At 32.5% G+C, this 20,949-nt stretch overlaps 1 protein-coding gene across 5 annotated transcripts; it reads left to right on the forward strand.

The window, feature by feature from the left end:
- Positions 1-2,642: 2,642 nt before the first annotated feature.
- Positions 2,643-20,671, forward strand: LOC143226742 (uncharacterized). Of its 5 annotated transcripts, none has more exons than XM_076458238.1 (6): positions 2,643-2,797; positions 3,248-3,451; positions 16,904-17,036; positions 19,328-19,426; positions 20,094-20,297; positions 20,335-20,671. In XM_076458238.1, exons 2-5 carry the CDS (start codon positions 3,399-3,401, stop codon positions 20,256-20,258), a joined length of 450 nt encoding a protein of 149 aa, XP_076314353.1. In that variant the 5' UTR covers positions 2,643-2,797; positions 3,248-3,398; the 3' UTR covers positions 20,259-20,297; positions 20,335-20,671. The 5 variants fall into 5 exon arrangements, with proteins under 5 accessions (XP_076314353.1, XP_076314269.1, XP_076314498.1 ...); XM_076458383.1 differs by adding an exon at positions 13,304-13,572 and having other exon boundaries at positions 2,658-2,820; positions 20,094-20,668; XM_076458459.1 differs by adding an exon at positions 13,290-13,572 and having other exon boundaries at positions 2,658-2,797; positions 20,094-20,668.
- The last annotated feature ends 278 nt before the right edge of the window (positions 20,672-20,949 follow it).

The raw sequence follows: 20,949 nt of genomic DNA on the forward strand, positions 1-20,949 counted from the left end.
TGTTTAGTTATAAGTTGTTTGTTTTTTTTCAAATGTTGCGTTTTTTCTTCGCTGATTCCAGGAACATATGATATGCAGCAATGCAAGCTTTTATATCTATACTGGTTAATAACCTAACATTCAAATGGAACGCTTCACACAATCCCATACACTTCCATCCCTAAGATGTGTGCCCGACAACGGTCAATTGTAAATTCTCTTTGTTAACTTGAAAATGACACAAGAAGGCCTAAACGTTGCTCTCTACTTTATTCTAATTAAAGTTTTAATACCCACACCAGCCGTCTTGAGAATACATATTTGATATATAGCTTGATAAAATATATAAAATTAGGTACTTGAGGAAGTTTGTTTATTTTCCAACAAATAATTATAATAAATCTGTTAATACTTAGTATTGAAGGGGTTAAGAAAGAGAAGAAATAATAACTTGTACTGTTGTTTCTGTACATTATTAACGTTTGTTTTGGAATTAAGAAAGAGAAGAAATAATTACTTGTACTGTTGTTTCTGTACATTATTAACGTTTGTTTTGGAATTAAAAAAGAGAAGAAATAATAACTTGTACTGTTGTTTCTGTACATTATTAACGTTTGTTTTGGAATTAAGAAAGAGAAGAAATAATAACTTGTACTGTTGTTTCTGTACATTATTAACGTTTGTTTTGGAATTAAGAAAGAGAAGAAATAATAACTTGTACTGTTGTTTCTGTACATTATTAACGTTTGTTTTGGAATTAAGAAAGAGAAGAAATAATAACTTGTACTGTTGTTTCTGTACATTATTAACGTTTGTTTTGGAATTAAGAAAGAGAAGAAATAATAACTTGTACTGTTGTTTCTGTACATTATTAACGTTTGTTTTGGAATTTCGCACAAAGCTACTGAGGGCTATCTGTGCTAGCTGTCTCTAATTTAGCAGTGTAAGACTAGAGGGAAGGCAGCTAGTCATCACCACCCACCGCCAACTCTTGGGCTACTCTTGTACCAACAAATAGTGGGATTGACCGTCACATTATAACGCCCCCACAGCTGGGAGGGCGAGCATGTTTGGCGCGACTCGAGGCGAACCCGCGACCCTCAGATTATGATGCGCACGCCTTAACGCGCTAGTCCATGCCAGGCCATGTATGAGCCTACACAACTTCATCAGCACACAAGATACTGTACAGTCACTTTGAATATAATAAACTCGTATTTTAGATGGACCTTGTAATAAAATTCAAAACGCTTCAAGTGAAGAAAGTCAGTGCAAAATTCATTTCTCATAAAAAGTATTCTTGTCTGGTAAGCAATTATCAACATAATCAGTGATGTCGAGAAACCCACTTGTTGAGAAATTTATATGCAAAAACGGCTCGTTTGGGTTGAGAAAATATTTTACATAGATTGTTTGTTTGTTTTGGAATTTCGCACAAATCTACTCGAGGGCTATCTGTGCTAGCCGTCCCTAATTTAGCAGTGTAAGACTAGAGGGAAGGCAGCTAGTCATCACCACCCACCGCCAACTCTTGGGCTACTCTTTAATTAACGAATAGTGGGATTAACCGTAACATTATAACGCCCCACGGCTGGGAGGGCAAGCATGTTTAGCGCGACGCGGGCGCGAACCCGCGACCCTCGGACTACGAGTCGCACGCCTTACGCGCTCGGCCATGCCAGGCCGATTTTACATAGAAGAGCGAACAACGTTTCGACCTTCTTCGGTCATCGTTAGGTTGTTACCAGGTAGAAAACGAAGCCCACGTTCAATTCCTTCTTAGCTGTATTCACACACGCTTTTTAATTTTAGAGTTCTTGTACAATAAAATCTGTCATTTTTCATATTGCAAAACATCTACGTACGTAAAATGCCAACTTTCTGTGCATAGTGAGAACATATTACAGAAAGAAACATTATTACCACTAGGAAATGCCCCATTCTACACAGACTCAGATCATGTAACCTGCCATAATGTAGCTGTAAGTCACTGAAAACCAACACTATTATAAATAAACGTAAAAAGGTTCGATTTTCAAGAGGTGTATATAAATCTGGACTTTACAAACAACACATAATTATGTAATAAGTTCTTTTATTAACAATAACTAACTATAGGAGTCGTGTGTCCCCACCGTAACAACCTAAGGAACGCTCCAGGATACACGAAACAATTACATGTATGTGTTATTGAGAACATTTAAGTGGTAAATAAAGTTTCTCGGCTCGATATGGCCAGGTGGTTAAGGCGCTTGACTGGTAATAAGAAAGTCGCAGGTTCGAATTCCCATCACGGCTATGCGTAGAAACTTATTTGATTAGGAGTATGTGAATAAATTCCCAATGGCGCAGTTAATTAGCGTACAGTACTTAAAAGACAATGCTCGTGTGATATGCTAGGGTTGTGAGTTCGAACCTCACCTGGGGAATGTAGCTTTTGCCCCCCAGTGGCTCAGCGGTATGTCTGCGGACCAACCAGGCTAAAAATCGGGTTTCTGGTGAGGTAGAGCACGGATAGCGTTGTGCTCAATTCAAAACAACAATAGCTTAACGTAAAACCTTTTGAAACAAACGAAACTTTAAATTTTGTGTGTGTACGTGCATGTATCACAGTTTGGAAATGAAAAAAACAATCTGTAATTATTAATTGTTTTCAAATCACATAGTTTTTACAAATAGGTTCATTCAAAAGAAACACATTTATTAATTTGTTTTTGATGCTTCTTTAAAATGTAGTCTATGTGGAGTCGTCACAAAAGCTACTTGGCTGTCATTGGCCAAACTGATTCAAAGGTGAAAGTTGTGAAGATCAGGCGGGGTACGTGAGTTAGGATATAATTTGTAAGTGTAGTCATTGAAATTTGTAGTTAGCGTTAATCATTTGATTCTTGTTATTAATTTTTTTATAAATCACCACAATAATATATTATTAATCTGCTATTACTAGAATATCTTCATTATGCGGACATATTTAACACTTAAACTTTGAAGAAAAGATAGATTATGACTCAGAATCCAATTCAAACTGAATGAAATTGGATGTTTTCTTCGATTTCGAACCAAATGTAGCTATCTGGAAACTGAAGTGACACACCAACTTGTCATGTACATGTAGGCCTCTTGTAACCAGGCTTAGATTTAATTATAATTTTCAGTTGTAAATGTACATATTTTAAGTTATTAGTAATAAAGCGCGAAGGAAGTTGTAACAATGTGATAAAAATGTAGTAATAATTAAGAGTTTTTTTGTTTTGAATTTCTCGCTAAGCAACTCGAGGGCTATGCGCTCGTCGCCCCTACTTCAGCAGTGTAAAGCAACCAGTATCACCATCGACCGCCAAATCATGGGCTTACGTTTTACCAACGAATAGTATTATTGATCAACACCTTATAACGCCCCCACGGCTCAAAGGGCGAGAATGTTTGGTGCTACGGGTATTCGAACCCGCGACCCTCAGATTATGAGTCGAACGTAAGTTAAGAATTCCAGAATACTATATTAACAATAATTTGAGTAAAAAATAACATATATTGTTTATAATATTTACAGGGCCATTTTTCTATCGTTTTATTATTTGAATTTTGTTAGTTTAGTACTTGTAATTAAACCATGAATTATGATGTTCTTGTTTCATGCTTGAGGTCTAACAAATAGCTTAATATTTAGTATTAAATATTTGTACTGACAGTACAATAATGTTTGATACTTAGAAGTTTTTACAATGTTAATAAAGTGTTTATTTTCTTACTAACTTATAATATTGTTTGTGAGGTTTATACAGTTTTTAAAGGCATTCTCTATTGATGTTAATCATTTTAATATTTTTGTATCATTCTGCATGAAACTTAATTATTGTATTAGTTTTTGTAGTATTAGTTGGAAGAGTTTCAGAAGTGAATAAAAATTTAATTATGTAGTAAGAAGAGTATGGTATAAAGTATGCATCATTAGAATAACCATTATACTTTAAGTTTATCAGTGTCTTATTTTGGGTCCTGTGATATTTATATGTTTCATAAGCTTGTTTATATACTTCAGGTGAACTGTATGGGTTTAAATGGGGAAACCTAAACATTTGCAAGTTATACCTTTTTCTTTCATTAATGACGCATTAGTAAAGGCAGAAATGGAATATCAGTAATCATAAAATGACGCATGTGTTAGTTTGTTATAACTTGAAAACAAATTAAATAAAAAAAATGCTGCATTGACTGAAAATATCCCAGGGTACAAGCTACAGTGTGGGATCATAATATTTACCCAAGGTTTTGGAGGTGACTGAAGAAATAGGACCCACATTGCAGTGGGGATACACCATCTATCAGTCTTTATCTCTATTTGCCAGTCTCACATAAGAAATAAAGAGTAGCAATTGATATAGAATTAGAAATTAGGGAGAGAAAGGTGTGGGTACTCAAGTCCACAACTTCTCACATGTTTTTGAGTTATAACAAACAAGTATAATTAGTCAGAGGTTTAGGTTTGCTGTTTTTAATGCACTATTTAACTTCATTAAATGTATTTAGTTTCACTAATACATATCAATGATTGTGATAAAAATACTGACAGAAACAGGTTGTACATTGATGTTGTATAACTAAAATTGTTAGTGTAAAATTTTATAAAATGAAAATCAAACAAATTCAAATGTTTGGAAAGACTTGAGACCTACAACAGCAATTACTGTGATGATAAGATGATGCTTTTTGAGAAAGTCTTTAATTTAAATGGTTTAATGAGTGAACATGAATTTTGAAAATTTTTTTCACTGATAAGATCAACAGGAGAGGAGTTTTATGGAGGATTAGACACTTGTTCTGCAAATATTAAGGCTAATTTGTGACACATTTACTATTTTTCTTGTAAGAGCAAAGAAAATTAATTAGCTTATTAAAATACACTCTATGATTTTAAACAATTTAAGAATGGGTTTTATGGTGAAACATACTATCTCAGGACATCCATCATAAGTATGATCTTTTACTGTCTTTTCATCATTGCTTTCAGACATGGGATGACAGCAGAATTTTGGGAGCAAGTCAACTCGTCAACTAAAATTAATCAGAATTGGTCTCTGTTGGTACTAAGTTTTGTAGTCAGTAAACAAATTTTCAATATCTTGTGCAAATGTGAACAACTATTTCTGTCCTTAACATGAAGCTAGAAACAATTAAGGAATGTTATGGAGAAAAAAGTATTTAAATGTGATTGTTTGTAAATTTTTGAAACATTCTGTTGTGTATTTGATTTGGGGGGAAGGAAGTGAGTTTCTTCTGGAAGTTGAATTTTATGTTTAAGAAATAAGAGGATTTCTTTCAGTAGGTATGGAAAACCTATGTTACATCATAATGCATAAATAGAATTGTATTATTAGGGTATTTGTCTCAGTTTATGATGACAGTATTGTTTGTTTATTAAATATAATATTCTAATGTCTACAAATAATTTGTGGTCTACGTGGAAATGACTTCAAGATTATCTCTTCACATTCTTGTAGTATGTATTGTAGTGCCACTTGGATGTTAAACAACTGAGAGAACTGTTTAGAACTAGAAAATGTATTTGGTTATCTTCAAGCAGTGTTTACATTGATTAGGTTTATACAGTCTAATCAAAACTATAACTAAATCATTTGTCACTATAATAATAAACTAATTACAAATAGAGATAACAACTTTCTCTATTTTTGGTAATTCTATTTATCCAAGTAATAAAAATGTTACTTTGTTTGCTGCTGAGCACAAAGCTACATAACTGACAAATTAAATCATGAACATCAGACAATATAAAACTTTTAATTATAAATATGCTTTAATGTCTAGGTTATTAACATATAGTTAATAAATTTTGAATATAACTTATAAGGTGCACTTCAACTGAGCTTAGACTGTATGATTAACCCATTCCCATGATTCAGTTCTTCTATTCATGAAGTAATCCTAGCAGTTCTGTGAAAACTTTTGAATAAATACTATCCTTTCTTACACAATAAGAACAGGATTGTAAGAGAAAGTGAAGTGACTTTAACTAGTGTACAGATTGTTTACAAGTCCATGCTTTCTGTCATCCAACCTTTTTATAATCTAGCAAGTGGGATTTTTTTTAAAACTCTTTGGATGCTATCATTGGATTTATCTGACTTGACATTTAAAGCTGTTTGGTACGACAAGGGGATTTACCCAACAGTGTTGCAAAAACATTTTATTATGGTGCAACAGTTGGGTTACTCGCATGTCTTTGTAATTCCCACACTGGTACAGGGTGTGTATACATCAATAGAAAATGTAATGCTGTATTTTATTGTTTCTCAGGATCACTGAAATAACAAAAACGTTATTTTGCTGTTTGTAAAATTTAAACTGTAGATCTATTCCTGTACTTCAAAACTTTAAGTTATGGTTCTTGTTTCTGTTGAGAATCAAAGGAGTTACTTTGTATTAATTTGAAAGTTTACTGCTCTGAGGAACTATTTTGGCATGCTAATAGTATTTTATTTATAAAACAGATTGAGCTTGTAATACGTTTAGACTAAATTTCTGATTTAATATAAATGTGCTCTTTTGCTTCCATAGTTTCTAAATGAAGATGAAATGAATTCTGACTTTGAAAAGTTTTGTGTATTCCAAGTGTTATAATATATTATGTTAAATTATTATCATATTTTAAAATTAGTTCACATACAATGAGATTGTCATTTGCCTTTTTTTTAACCATTAAAAATGTTTAATATGATTGTTTCTCTCAATTTGCTCCCCTTCATTATTCTCCCATTTTTCATGGAGGGTTGACAATAATCCACGAGGCAGTGATGATTTTCCTGTAATCTTGAGAGAGACTGACTGTCGTCGAAGCCACATGACCAGTGTGCCCCAATGGAAGCTGGATCAGGCAAACTAGCCCTCTTTCACTGCTCTTGCAGAACTTAATATTGTCATCGTCTGTAAACCGTCAATAGATGACTGTGCGGCAGCAGCAACTGACTGTATTATACAAGCAGCTGCTAAATGTATTCTTAAAACCTTGACACATTTTCCACTATATCCTCATCCATGGTGGAATCCTGCCTGCCACATGGAACTGAAGGCTCAAAAATTGGCCTGGGATACTTTCTGAAGATATCCCATACTCTTGAACTGCATTGCTTTTCAGCGGACCCGTGCACATGCTAGGTGGGTAAGATGTCAAAGCCAAAAGGATTCTTGGATTAAGTTCATAACCAGCATATCTTCTACCATCTGTTCCAAACTCATGTGGGACAACATTTGAAAAGCCAATATAATTCTGTCCCCCTCTCGATCTTGCCGTCTGATGACCAAGAAGTAACTGATACCCTGAGCATCGCTGATACTCTAGGTAAAAGCTTTTGCCAGGTATCTAGCACTTCTCCTTCTTCTTCCTCCTTCTTAGCCATCAAGACTTGTGCAGAGGAATCACCTCTTTCCTTTTGAGGTGATTGTCTCTATAACTGTAATCGTCCCTTTACACTGATGGAACTGAAACTGGCTTTTCATTGGTCTGGCAGTACATTGGTTGGACCAGATGATGTACACTATGACATGCTGTGCCATCTACCTCCTTCTTCTCTTGCTATTTTTCCAATTGTTTTTAACTGGACATGGCAGGAGAATGTTTTTCCTATTGTCTGGTACCAGGCTATTGTCCTACCTTCCTCTAAGCCTGGGAAGGACCCCAAGATTCCTTCAAACTACCATCCAATTTCTTTGACGAGCTGTCTCTGTAAGACCTCAGAGAGAATGGTTAGTGCTTGTCTTGTTTGGTTCCTTGAATCAAAGAACCTCCTCTTGCCCACCCAGTGTGGGTTCTGATGACAACACTCAACCACGGACCACCTGATACAACATCTTGTATCAATATTCTTTGACATTGAGAAGGCTTATGATACAACATGGAGGTATAGCATTTTGCGAGACCTCCATATATATGTGTTACGTGGCCATTTGCCATTTTATTGAACACTTTTTAACGGACAGGCAATTTCAAGTTTGTGTAGGTTTGACACTTTCCCATTCTTTTCTTGGAGTCCCTCAAAGCTGTGTTCTATGTTTCACACTTTTCAGTATAAAAATTAATGCCATCACTGAACAACTCTCTCTCACTGTTACAAATGGGCTCTATGTCGATGACTTTCATTTCTCACATCAGTCGTCGAGCATGAGGTATATTGAATGGCAGCTATAGACTGTTATAAAATAAAAATAATTTTTCATATTTATCCTTGGATAACATTGCTGTATCCACTGGTCAGCCAATCCCACCATGACTTCTTGCAGTTCCCAAATATGACCTTTCTTTAAGGTAGACATGCTTGATTGGAAATACTGTCTGCTATTTGCTGAACATCTTTTGAACCATTCTTCCATTCCCATTTATACTTACAGTTCGAACTCAGATGACTGTGTGGGCTCTGCCATGGTTTTTTGTGGTTCTGTGGTTGCTCGAAGAATCCCCTCTACAGTTTTTGTGTTCACTGCTGAACTGTTTGTTATTTTTCTTGCCCTGGGTTTTGTAAAACTAAGCAGTACTCAAACTGCCAGTGCTCTACTGGTCATGGAATCACTTCATGTTGGTTCTCACCATGTTCTCCCCAATATTCAAAACCGAATGTCCCATTTCCCTTTAACATGTACTTCTATCCAGTTTTTCTGGATACCGGGCCACATTGGTATTTGCGGGAATGAGATTGCTGACACCGTAGCTAAGTCTATCTGCTCTGGCACTATCACCACTGTGCCTATCCAATATATGGACTATGGTCCTGTAATCAAGGCTCTGTGTCAGCTGGTAGTGGACTTGGAGCATTATAATCTAAACTTGTAACTTTTAATATATATTAATATAAGATTTTATCATTCCATGGTAAATGTTTCAGTTAATAATTTTTTAAAGTATTAGGTTGAGGAATAATTTATGAGCATTTTTAAATAATTTCATTCAAGCATTACATGCAAGACTATACAATACTTCAATGCATGAACACATTACACCCAAAACATTTATTATGATACTTTATTTCATGTAATACCTAGGTATATAGTATGCATTGTTTTAAACGAAATTGCAAGATATTAAATGCGAAAAGCAGATGGTGTCGAAAATGCTCGATTTTGTCCACTTGACATTCCGTTTAATGAGCTTAAAATGAAAGCAAAAATTAAAGACATATGAAAATCAAACACACCATTTATTAGAGCAAAAAATTATCTACCAAATGACATGAAATATTTTGCAAAAGCATTTCATTTATGAATATATTTTTGTAACTTGAAAAAACGCTCACGAATTATTCCTCAACCCAATAATTTATGAACTTTACTGAAACTGCCTGGGCCCATTGGACCAAACCCATAACTATTTGTACTCATTAGTTTACATACTAGCAACTTCTAATATATTAATATTTATAAAATTCAAATATACACCAAAATCTGTTTGTTTCAAGTTCTGTTCTTCATCTAAGAGATTTTCCTGAAACAAAACAAAACAAACTAATTAAGTACTTCTGTCTATATGTGTAAAATTATTAATATCTTGTTAACAGTATAACACAAAATCAACATTGCAAAAGTTGGAAATATGTTTTGATACATGAAAAATTACATGTACACATAATATGGACTGCACAAGGTAACGTAAATGTTTGTATAGGTAACTCTAAAAAGATAATCTGAAAACAGTCAAGGAATCTCATTAAAAAAACATTATAATCTAAACTTGTAACTTTTAATATATATTGATATAAGATTATTGTTCCATGGTAAATGTTTCAGTTAATAATTTTTAAAGTTGTTTATGAACTTTACTGAAACTGCCAAGGCCCATTGGACCAAACCCATAACTATTTGTACTCATTAGTTTACATACCAGTAACTTCTAATATATTAAGTGTACATTCACAAAATTTGATAAATTTTTACTAAACATTACAAGACTGTTGCACACTAAAAGTCATAATTTTTAATAGATAATTTGTTTTATTAATATTTGTTCATGTGCATTTTAACCTAGGGGTTAACTCTCAGTCTTTTACTTTGAGTTATCATTATTATCACAACATAACAAAAAGGATGTCTTTCAAAAATAAACCTCCCATGGACTTTGTGGACTACTTTCATAAGAGATTTTGTAATACTGAATCAAGTAATACATGTTTTTAGCCTTTCTGCAATAAAATATAAAATAAATCAAGTATAAAACCTTGGTATTTTCGTAAGTTCATAATAATACTTGGTTTTCAGAAATACAAAATTCCTGGTCTTAAAAGAGTTGGTTAAACAATATGTTTATAAAGATGCAAGTAATACATAAATTGCTCTAAAAATTAACATCCAGGAGTTGCAAATTATCAAAGAAATCACCATCAAATACTGGTTGCCAACATTCATATATAGATTTAAAAACTAAGTTTAATCTAAATAAGTTTCATGAATGTTAATCATACTGTATTTTTATCATGTATAAAGTATAGGTTAGGTGATGTCAGGTTAGGTTTAGGTTAGGTTAGGTGATGTCAGGTTAGGTTATGGTTAGTTTAGGTTAGGGTTAGGTCAGGATAGGTTAGGTTATGGTTAGTTTAGGTTAGGTTAGAGTTAGGTTAGGTTAGGTCAGGTCAGGATTAACAATTTGAGATGTTACTTATTTTTAGATGTACATATTTAGTAAGAATAATCACCAAAATATCATGAAAGTTCTATAATTGCAGTAAAAACTTGTATAATTTTTATTTCTTTTTTTTTAAATTTAGACTTTGGCAAGGGATGTGACAACTATACATTGTTATTTTCTTGAATTTTAAATACATGTTACAAATTAGACAATATTATAAGGAATCAAAATATTTGCTGTTGTAATGCTATCAATATTAATGTGTTCAATTTGTAAACAAGATGATAAATTAAATTATTTTTAATTGGTCAGTGGAATGTGCAAGTTATCAGGAATGACATATTTTATTTGAAAGAACTCTTTGGTTCTGGTTCTGATACACTGCTTGCCAAAATCTTAAGGCCAATGAACATAAAGAGAAAATATGCATTTTGCATTGTTAGACTCAACCACTTATTTGAGAAGAGCTTCAAAAGAGGAAAATAAGAAAAATGAAAATAAAAATAAAAACTTTTAGCATTTAATAGGAAAATGAACACTATGAAATTAGCCTAAATACAAGCTGGTCAAAAGATTAAGACCATACTGAAACGAAGTGCTAACCAGTAAACATTTAATGAAATTTAGTCATTTGTGTTCAAGCATTAGCATTGTCAACATTTCCCACTGATATCTCCTGTGTTACATTGGGTAAAAACATGGCAAAGGCTAAAAAGTTGACAGAATTTAAATGTAGCAGAATTGTTGAGTGCAAAAGCAAGGTCTCTCTCAACATGCTGTAGTTGGTGAGATTGGGCGTAGTAAAACTGTTGATGCAAATTTCTTAAAAGACCCTGAGGGATATGGAACGAGAATTTCAAGTGGTTTACCCAAGAAAATTTCCCTAGCGTTGAACAGGAGGATTCGAGTGGTTGTTCGGCAAGACACCAGCTAATCGTCGAACCAGATTAAGGCCCTCACGGACGGGAAATGCAACTCAAGAACAATAAGACAGCATCTACGAGAGAAAGGCTTTAAAAAACATAAACATCTTCAAAGGCCATGCCTCCTTCCACACCACAAAACAGCTGAGAAGCACCAAATATGGGATGTAGAAAAGTGGACGAAGGTTTTGTTCTCTGATGAGAAGAAATTTAACCTGGATGGTCCAGATGGCTTCCAATGTTACTGGCATGATATAGATATCCCACTGGAGACATTTATTACACGACTCAGTTTAGGAGGTTCCATCATGATCTAGGGTGCTTTCTCCTTCCATGAAACAATGTATAACCATACAGGGGCATCAAACAGCAGCTGGCTACATTGGCATGTTGGAGAGAGCATCCTTATTGACTGAATCCTGGAAACCACTGGATCTTTCAGCAGGATAATTCTGCAATCCACAATGCCTGCAAGACAAAGGACTTTTTCATGGCAAATAAGGTGATTCTTTTGTACCATCCAGCTTGTTCACCGAACTGAACCCCATTGAAAATGTTTGGGGTTGGATGGCAAGGGAAGTCTATAGAAATGGATGTCAATTCCAAATCGTGCATAATCTTTGTGAAGCCATCTTCACCACAAGGAATAACATTCCAGCCAGCCTTCTGCAAATGTTTGCAGTTATTCACAATGACAGCAACAACTCACTACTGAGACCTCTTGTTGGGCATTTCCTACCCTGTTTAGGATTTCTTTTTGGTATGGTCTTACATTTGTGACCAGCTAGTGTTTAGGCTAATTTCAGTGTTCACATTTTCCATATTAAATGCTAAAAACGTTTTTTTTATTTTCCTTTTTTAATTTCATATTTTCAAGCTCTACTCAAATAAGTGATTGAGTCTAACAATGCAAAATGCATATTTTTTTCTTTATGTTCATTGGCCTTAAGATTTTGGCCAGCAGCACATCTACTTTTCAGGCATTTAGTGTTTTGTCAGTTGTGGAATATTGGTGTTTTAGATTTTAATTGTGCATAAAATTCATTTTTCAAAAATGTGAAATTCATGTTTTAACTTGTTCTTGTTTTTCAACCCTGTAGTTCTAACATGGTTTTTATCATTTATATCTTGTATACAGCCACTACTGACACATACTGTTGTTCTCAATTTTGTATATATGAACATTGTTTTTATCATTTATATTTTGTATACAGCTGTTACTGACATCTGTTGTTGTTCTCAACTCTGTATCTATGAACATGGTTTTTACCATTTTTATTTTGTATACAGCAGTTACTGACATCTGTTGTTGTTCTCAACTCTGTATCTATGAACATGGTTTTTACCATTTTTATTTTGAATACAGCCATTACTGACATCTGTTGTTGTTCTCAACTCTGTATCTATGAACATGGTTTTTACCATTTTTATTTTGAATACAGCCATTACTGACATCTGTTGTTGTTCTCAACTCTGTATCTATGAACATGGTTTTTACCATTTATATCTTGTATACAGCCACTACTGACATCTACTGTTGTTGCTCTCAACCATTTAGCTGTGAATATGGTTTTTATCACTGATATCTTACAAATAACTGTAAGTAACTGGCTCTGTTTTCAGAACTAGTGATAGGTTTTATAATAAATCCAGTAGTATAGTAGTTTGGAATGTCTATCATAATTGATTACTTTGCTCATATTGTTTTTAGAACATGGTACACATACTGTGTTTGTTTTTCAATGTATATCAAACTCGAACAGTGTTTTTTATTTAGGAAAGCAGTGTGGTAGTCATGCCGTGTTTCCTTTGGAATGTTTACCACCACTATTCCTAGAACAGTTAGAACACTGTTGTCGTCAATTTAAAGAGTACCAAGAAGTTACCATTAAGGAGAACTTGTGTCTGTGGGACCAAATACAAGATGAAGACTCTTCCCTTTTAGACTACTTAAAGGATGAATGTGTGAAGTTGTTCTTTCAGAAGTACAATATTAAATATCTAGAAACCAACAAGAGGATTATAAAAGATAGCAGACCTAATGTGGTAATTGTATAACTTTTTTCCATACAACAGATCATTCTGATTAGAGCAAAGTTTTTTATTATTATTATAACATCATATTTATTATATAACTGTTTTACTCTACTTGATAAACTTTGCTTGTTTCATAACAGTGGAATAAAAAATAATTTTAACTTTCATTGTTAGAGAGATTTTTTTATCAGTTCTATAACTGTTAAAATGCACAAGTTCTAAACTGATTGTGAGATTTGTAAAGCACTTCACTGCAACAGTAAGTGAACCAAATATTGATAAAAAAGTTATTAGACATAATCCTCAAAAATGAATTGAGGTAATAGTTTTATCGTTGGATTGAAAGTTTTTCAATTGTATTAACTCTTTTTCAAGAAACATTTTTATCTAGTTGTAGATTTTTTTTTTGTTTTTGTTATCAAATGTAACTTAATTTTGCTTAAAATGCGAATGACAAGTTGTTCAAAACATTATTAGAGTTTTGTGTATGTGAAGTTTAAGGTGTTTGTTTATAACAAAACCGTGTTAAAATTGTAGTTTAAACATTTACCACCAAATAAGTTAGTCCTCTGGTTTATCAGCAGTAAGTTTGTTGATTACAAATCTAAGATTCAAGATTTGATTCCTTACAGTTAAACTTCAGATAGCCCACTGTGGTTTTTCAGGATTTAAAGGAAAGATAATTTAGTTTCTGAAATTTAACTTTGTTTTGTGTTATTTGATTTAGAATACTTTGGGGCAGAACTTGTCATGTTTGGTATGTCAGTTATTTTAATGTATTGGTGTATTTGATTGTATTGTAGGTCAAGTATTAGTATATTGGTATATATTATAACTAGGGATGTAATAATAAACTAGTTTGTTCTTTTTTACTGATGATATGAACAAGTTTATGAAAAATGTAATAATTATTTTGTAAATATTAATTTGATGACATTTTCAACGTTCTATGTTTTAAATTCTTTAAATGATAGCTAAGAATGGTGTAATAAATTATTGGTAGTAGAGCTATTGTGGGAGAAATAATGCCTCTGGCATTAATCAAACTGTCTGTACTCTTAACAACATGATTTTTAACAGGTTAATCCATTGAGCTCTGTCAATGTTCTAGTTTAATGTATAATTTTCTGTTAAGTATTTCATAATAATTATATCTTGGAGACTAGTTTATGTCAGAAGTGTTGTGTCTGTTATAAAATGGTTACACAAAAGAGAAACTTTAATATTGCAATGAACAAAAGAAACAGATACAATGTTTGGAAGTATTTGAGACTGAAAACAGTTAAAAATGGTTCTCTTGACAAATTAAAGTCAGCAAAATTACAAGAAAAGAAAGGTTCTGATACATATTCATATGAATTACAGTACCTATGTTCATATAACAGGGTGTGGATGGATATGCATCAAAATTGGTGTGGTGGAGGTTTATTACATTCATGTTGGGGGTACACATAAATTTTCAGTTTTTCATGTTTTGTGTTTTTTATGGGAGTTTTTGCATTTTTTACTACTTGTTATGGGAGTTTATTGGGTCTGTGCAGAGACAAGTACATATTTGTAGTTTCCTAATTCTTTAAGCATTTTTCTATTTCTTTACTATTACATACATGGGAAACAACTTTTTAGTTTCTAACATAACCTTTCATTAATCATGAAGTTACATAACTTCTCTTCAGGGAATGAGTACTTAGCTAGTAAATGATATACAGTGTAATTTTTGTGGGCAACATTATACCTTAATTGGAGATCGGGATTGTTTCACCTGTAATTTATTGTGAGTCATCTATTGATACATTTATATGTATTCAGTTAAAATATTGATACATTCGTAAGTAAGGTAGACTATGTAATGGTACATTTTTTGTTTATTGTGGACAAGCTGAACGTCCGTCATGTAATGGAAAATCATGAGTAATTGTCTTCTCAAAATTAGGTCGACATGATTGTTTTATAAACATGTTTTCTAAAACTGATTTATAATCCAGAAACAATGTATGTACAGAGAATGACTATTGTGTTTCTAATATTTAATGGAAATAACATTTTTTATGTATATTTGGTCACTTCCTTTAAGTATTAATGTTTCGTATGTGCATTTGGTCATCTCCTTTAAGCATTAACATTTCTTATGTGCATTTGGTCATCTCCTTTAAGCATTAACGTTTCTTATGTACATTTGGTCACCTCCTTTAAGTATTAACGTTTCTTATGTGCATTTGGTCATCTCCTTTAAGTATTGGCTGATTAGTGTTTTAACTTTATATTTTTAAGTTATTTTCTAATATTTTTAATAAATTTGTATAGACTGAAACATTAAAAGAAATGTATATTAAAAAGACATATTCTTACTTGGTCAACTGTATATTAATTAAAGAAATGTATACAAAAAGACATATTCTTACTTGGTCAACTGTATATTAATTGTGATTGTAAAGGGAGAAAGTGTTTTTATTAATTTATGGATCTTATTTTAGGACTACATATTTTCCTGGTTTTGGCTGTTAACCTGCTGAGCTGAAGAAGTGTGTGCTTTAATTTAGGCATTTTCAAAATTCAAATGTGTTGTAGGTTAAACCTGCAGGTTATTATAAAGCTCTAGCCAAGGGTTCTGACTGGACAAAGTTTATAGATATTGCATCAGTAGTACTATAATTTGATTGTACATGCTTGTAATTTGATCATTTTTTCACACAGAACTGGGTTAATTGCTTTTCTGTTAAATCTAAATGACTAGGAGGTTTGTAAGGTGTATTAGCTGTGGTTGTAGAAATGAAGAGAGTATTACTCTTTATTATAATATAAAGTCATTTCAGAAATGTTGTTTGTTATCAAGCACAAAGGGTGCTTGATATCTGTGATATCTGTGTTCTCTCCATCACAGGTATCAAAAATTATTTTGTTGCTAACATGAAAAAATCATTTTGTACTTGGACTGACTTAGTAATGCTGTTGTAAGCTCAGATCTTTTATAAAAATACTTTATTAAAATGTGATTTCTTTTTGTGTACAATAAGCATGTAATATTTACTTTTTTTTTTAAATTTCATAAAGGTGCACTCAGCAAATTTAAAGCTATATCATGTATATATATATTTTTAGTGGTGGTTACAAGATTGGTCAAAATGACCACACCTGTACTTGAAGAGTTAAATTTTATTTTGAAAAATATGCTTTGAACATGTTATTTTAAAATGAAAGCATTTTAAAATTGTATAAGAAACTTAAGAGGTGGTAAGACAATTTTTAATGTATAAAATTTTTTCTTAGTAATACACAGCTATAAATTAGTGAAAAATTACAAAATAAGGAAACTTAATACATATATGTATATACTTTTCAGTGTGGAGTTCCATGAAAGAATAGATTCCAAACAATGGGTAACTACAGGGGCAACCTTTAGAAATGTGTGGAGTTCAAAGTTTTGTCAACAGCCTCTATTGAATCTATTTCATAGACTCAAAGTTCGTGTTCAAGTATGTCTTATTTTTTACAAGTGACTGTTAGTATATATTAGTGCACGTTATTAAACATTAACTAATAGTTTCACTCCAGCTCTTCCTTTTAGTTTTTCATAAAGTAATTGTTTTTAAGTTAAACATGATCAGTGTTGTTCATCAACAATAACACATGATGTTTTAACAGTTAATTCAGTTTGAATCTGAAACCCTATCCAAACTTTAAAGATACTGATAATATTTGTTTAAAGTTTTACTAATTGTATGTTTTTTTACTTTCTAAATTTGTGAAGTTTTTAAAACATTCTTTGTTTAGGCAAAGTATTCATGATGAAACTTTGAAGAATGGACTGCAACTGCCTGTTGTGGAAAAACAAGTGTATAGGACGACGTTTCGAACATCTTCCGCCTTTTGTCTTTAGGCCAGTATGTGTGTGTGTGTAGGTGTTGTCAGTCTTTTATAGTGTCCTGGTGGATTGTGGAGAAACAGTGACAATCCAATCAATCATAACACGCTCTTCACAAGCCACCGGGACACTATACAAGACTGACAATACCTATACACCGACACTGACCTGAAGACTAAAAGGCGGAAGACTTTTGAAACATCGTTCTCTACCCTTGTGTCTCCACAACAGGCAGTTGCCATCCATTCGACAAAGTTTCATTTTTAAAATGTTATTTCAAAACTAGTAGGTTGACAGTGTTGTGATACAGCTAGTAAGAGAGATAATTGTTTTACAGCCAATGAAAGTAAAAAACGGTCGCTTTCAGAAGTTGAGTTTTATGCTGTTATGGATGTGTAAAAGAAGTTTCTATTCCATTTTTAAGGATAAAACAATCTTATGTTTGGTATTCATGGTAGTGTTGTAAGGATGTAACAGTGTTATGTTTGGTATTCATGATAGTGTTGTAAGGATGTAACAGTGTTATGTTTGGTATTCATGGTAGTGTTGTAAGGATGTAACAGTGTTATGTTTGGTATTCATGGTAGTGTTGTAAGGATGTAACAGTGTTATGTTTGGTATTCATGATAGTGTTGTAAGGATGTAACAGTGTTATATTTGGTATTCATGATAGTGTTGTAAGGATGTAACAGTGTTATGTTTGGTATTCATGGTAGTGTTGTAAGGATGTAACAGTGTTATGTTTGGTATTCATGATAGTGTTGTAAGGATGTAACAGTGTTATGTTTGGTATTCATGGTAATGTTGTAAGGATGTAACAGTGTTATGTTTGGTATTCATGGTAGTGTTGTAAGGATGTAACAGTGTTATGTTTGGTATTCATGATAGTGTTGTAAGGATGTAACAGTGTTATGTTTGGTATTTGTGGTGGTGTTGTAAGGATGTAACAGTGTTATGTTTCATATTTGTGGTGGTGTTGTAAGGATGTAACAGTGTTATTTTTGGTATTCCTGGGAATGTTTTCAGGATGTGACAGTGTTATGTTGGGTATTTGTAGGGAGACTTTTAAGGATGTAACAGTTATGTTTAGTGTTAATGATAATGTTTTAAGGATGTAACAATCTTGTGTTGGTATTCATGGTAGTGTTATAAGGATGTAACAGTCATGTTGGTATTCATGATAGTGTTTTCAGGATGTAACAGTGTTATGTTTGGTATTCATGATAGTGTTTTAAGGATGTAACAGTTATGTTTGGTGTTAATGATAACGTTTTAAGGATGTAACAATCTTGTGTTGGTATTCATGGTAGTGTTATAAGGATGTAACAGTCATGTTGGTATTCCTGGGAATGTTTTCAGGATGTGACAGTGTTATGTTGGGTATTTGTGGGAGACTTTTAAGGATGTAACAGTTATGTTTGGTGTTAATGATAATGTTTTAAGGATATAATAATCTTGTGTTGGTATTCATGGTAGTGTTATAAGGATGTAACAGTCATGTTGGTATTCATGATAGTGTTTTCAGGATGTAACAGTGTTATGTTTGGTATTCATGATAGTGTTTTAAGGATGTAACAGTATTATGTGTAGTAGTCATGGTAGTGTTTGAAGACTTTAATAGTGTTATGTTATGTACTCATGAGAGCCTCTTAAAAGTAATGTTGCAATGTTTGGTATCCAGAAAAGAAAGAAATTTTAAAATTCATTTTGAAAGTGTAATGACATTGTATTTTATATTTAATGATACTTTTAAAACTGTTGTATTAGAAATAAAATTTGGTGTTAAAAACCTCACTGTAGATTCATTATTGTAAAAATACTATCAACTCTCAGGTATTAGTGGTTAATAGATAGCTTTTTGTTTGTTGCTAATGGTATTGAACTGTTACACTTTACTTCCAGGCTCTAAGGAAGGATGACATATTGGTTGTTGTTGTGAAAGACATACTCATCAGGTTTATTGTAGGTTCAATGTATATGTTAGCAAACCTGTTTTCCATGGTGAGTCATTCTTTAATTTTATACAAGTATGCTTGATATATTTTACTAAGATTTCAGAGGTGAATGTTTTTTTCAGCCTGTGAAATACTGTTTATTGCCATAAAGTTCATTTTTATCAGCTCTTGAAATGCTATTTAATACAATAAAGGTAAGTTCAGTTAGAATGTATTGCTAGAGGTTTGATTCAAAGAAAGAACAATTGGAGGCCCTCTGTAGATTGAGGTAATATATAACTTGTGTTTTTTTTACCCTTTACATGATTAGTATATCGTATAGTAAATTTATTGCATTGTTTATCAGAATTATTTAATTTGCTGTTAGCTATGATGATGAAAATAGTTTGAAATCTGTAACATAAGAGATTTTATTATTGTAAAATGAGATTATTAACTGAAGAAAATCACTTAATAAGATACTGGAAGTGTACAAAATAGATGTTTGATACAAACAGTTTTGTAGTAACTATTCATAAAACCTACTGCCAGTTACTGGTTATAATTGAATTTTGTTTTTATTTTCATAAATTTGTATTGTTTCTGTGTTCTTGATCATTTTTTCAAATAATGTTTTAAATGTCCATTTGTAAGATCCATTTTAATTTTATTTTGTTAAATTCATGATGTATGCCCTTAAGTAATGTTTTACTTTTCATTATTGTGATCTCTAGGTTATTTCTGTTCCATTTGCCTTGGAAAGTGCTACAGATACTCCACAGGTTTGGATGTTTGGCCGTTTTGTCTCTACTCAATCAAATAATGCTGTCCAGTCTCATTTGAAATTTGTCATGAAAAACTTGTCCAGTTACAGAAAACCCCAGAGACAACTATCTTAGAGGTTTGTCCTCTTTCTCGTCTTGGCAACTATCTTAGAGGTTTGTCCTCTTTCTCGTCTTGACAACTATCTTAGAGGTTTGTCCTCTTTCTCGTCTTGACAACTATCTTAGAGGTTTATCCTCTTTCTCGTCTTTGTGGTAAGTAAAAACAGGTTTTATGTTTTACCTTTCTGACATTCAGTGATGCACAAACTTTCTAAGAAAAGGTTAAAAGATCTTCAAACATATTCACAGGTTGTACAAGTTCCTTTGTTACTGTATGTACTGTTAAAGGAAGGCACTGCAAAAGAAACTGTATGGTTTGAATAAACATATAAATACCACCAGAGATTTGGTAATAGTCATTAACTGAGTTTTTAAAAAATATATACAGATAATTTTACCTTTGACCTTATGTACATTTATTAATTTTAATATTGTATAGTTTATTATTTAAATTGAGAATTTTAACATTTTCATAAAGTATAATTAAGTAGTTGACATTTTATCTGTTTCAGAGGAGTCTTTTATTCATTTGTTGTCAAACGGAACTATGTTTGCCTTAAGAACAGAATAGAATGGATGATTGCAGAACGAGACAGAGATGATGGGAGAAAGTTCCACCACCTGATGTTATGCTTAGAAGCTGTTCACTGTTTACAGATTTCTTCAACAAAATTATTTTGTTTATTCATCAGTATCCAAGTAGTGT

The sequence above is a fragment of the Tachypleus tridentatus genome, chromosome 1, assembly GCF_004210375.1.
Source record: "Tachypleus tridentatus isolate NWPU-2018 chromosome 1, ASM421037v1, whole genome shotgun sequence".
Lineage (NCBI taxonomy): Eukaryota > Metazoa > Arthropoda > Merostomata > Xiphosura > Limulidae > Tachypleus > Tachypleus tridentatus.

Bases quoted from the DNA above. Each gene is read 5' to 3' on its own strand.
- LOC143226742 (XM_076458238.1), top strand. From the start codon at position 3,399: ATGTTTGGTGCTACGGGTATTCGAACCCGCGACCCTCAGATTATGAGT. The intron at 3,452-16,903 runs GTAAGTTAAGAA...TATACTTTTCAG, and splicing joins CCTCAGATTATGAGTCGAAC to TGTGGAGTTCCATGAAAGAA. The intron at 19,427-20,093 runs GTGAGTCATTCT...TGTGATCTCTAG, and splicing joins TAGCAAACCTGTTTTCCATG to GTTATTTCTGTTCCATTTGC.